Raw genomic sequence first — 253 nt, 5'->3', positions numbered from 1 at the left:
CCCGGCGGGCCCCCACGGCCCGGAGCTACCCACTCTCCGCCGCGCCCGCCCCCAGGCCCCACACACCTGATGAAGCTGAGGTGCACGCCCAAGGACCTGTGGACGCCGGAGCAGTCGATGCACAGGAAAACCCCGTAGGTGATGCTGGCCCAGCTCGGATTCTTGGCACCGCAGTCGAAGCATGACTAAAGCGAAGGCAAAGGAACGGCCAGACTAAGGCGGCTCCTCCGGCGGCTCTACCCCTTGCCGCAAC

At 67.2% G+C, this 253-nt stretch overlaps 1 protein-coding gene across 1 annotated transcript in view; it reads right to left on the bottom strand.

The window, feature by feature from the left end:
* Nucleotides 1-185, bottom strand: part of LOC104494901 (ADP-ribosylation factor GTPase-activating protein 2-like) — a gene marked incomplete at both ends in the record, with an annotated part of 3,890 nt that extends 3,705 nt beyond the window's left edge. The window contains one exon of the mRNA XM_010137799.1: nt 67-185. Within this exon, the coding sequence (XP_010136101.1) occupies nt 67-185 (119 nt within the window). The remainder of the gene's footprint in view (nt 1-66) is intronic.
* Between the last annotated feature and the right edge of the window lie 68 nt (nt 186-253).

The sequence above is a fragment of the Buceros rhinoceros genome, unplaced genomic scaffold (assembly GCF_000710305.1).
Source record: "Buceros rhinoceros silvestris isolate BGI_N320 unplaced genomic scaffold, ASM71030v1 scaffold39396, whole genome shotgun sequence".
In the NCBI taxonomy this organism is placed as follows: Eukaryota; Metazoa; Chordata; class Aves; order Bucerotiformes; family Bucerotidae; genus Buceros; species Buceros rhinoceros.
Note: the sequence above shows the minus strand (reverse complement) of the source record. Positions and strands in the feature narration are given on the sequence as shown.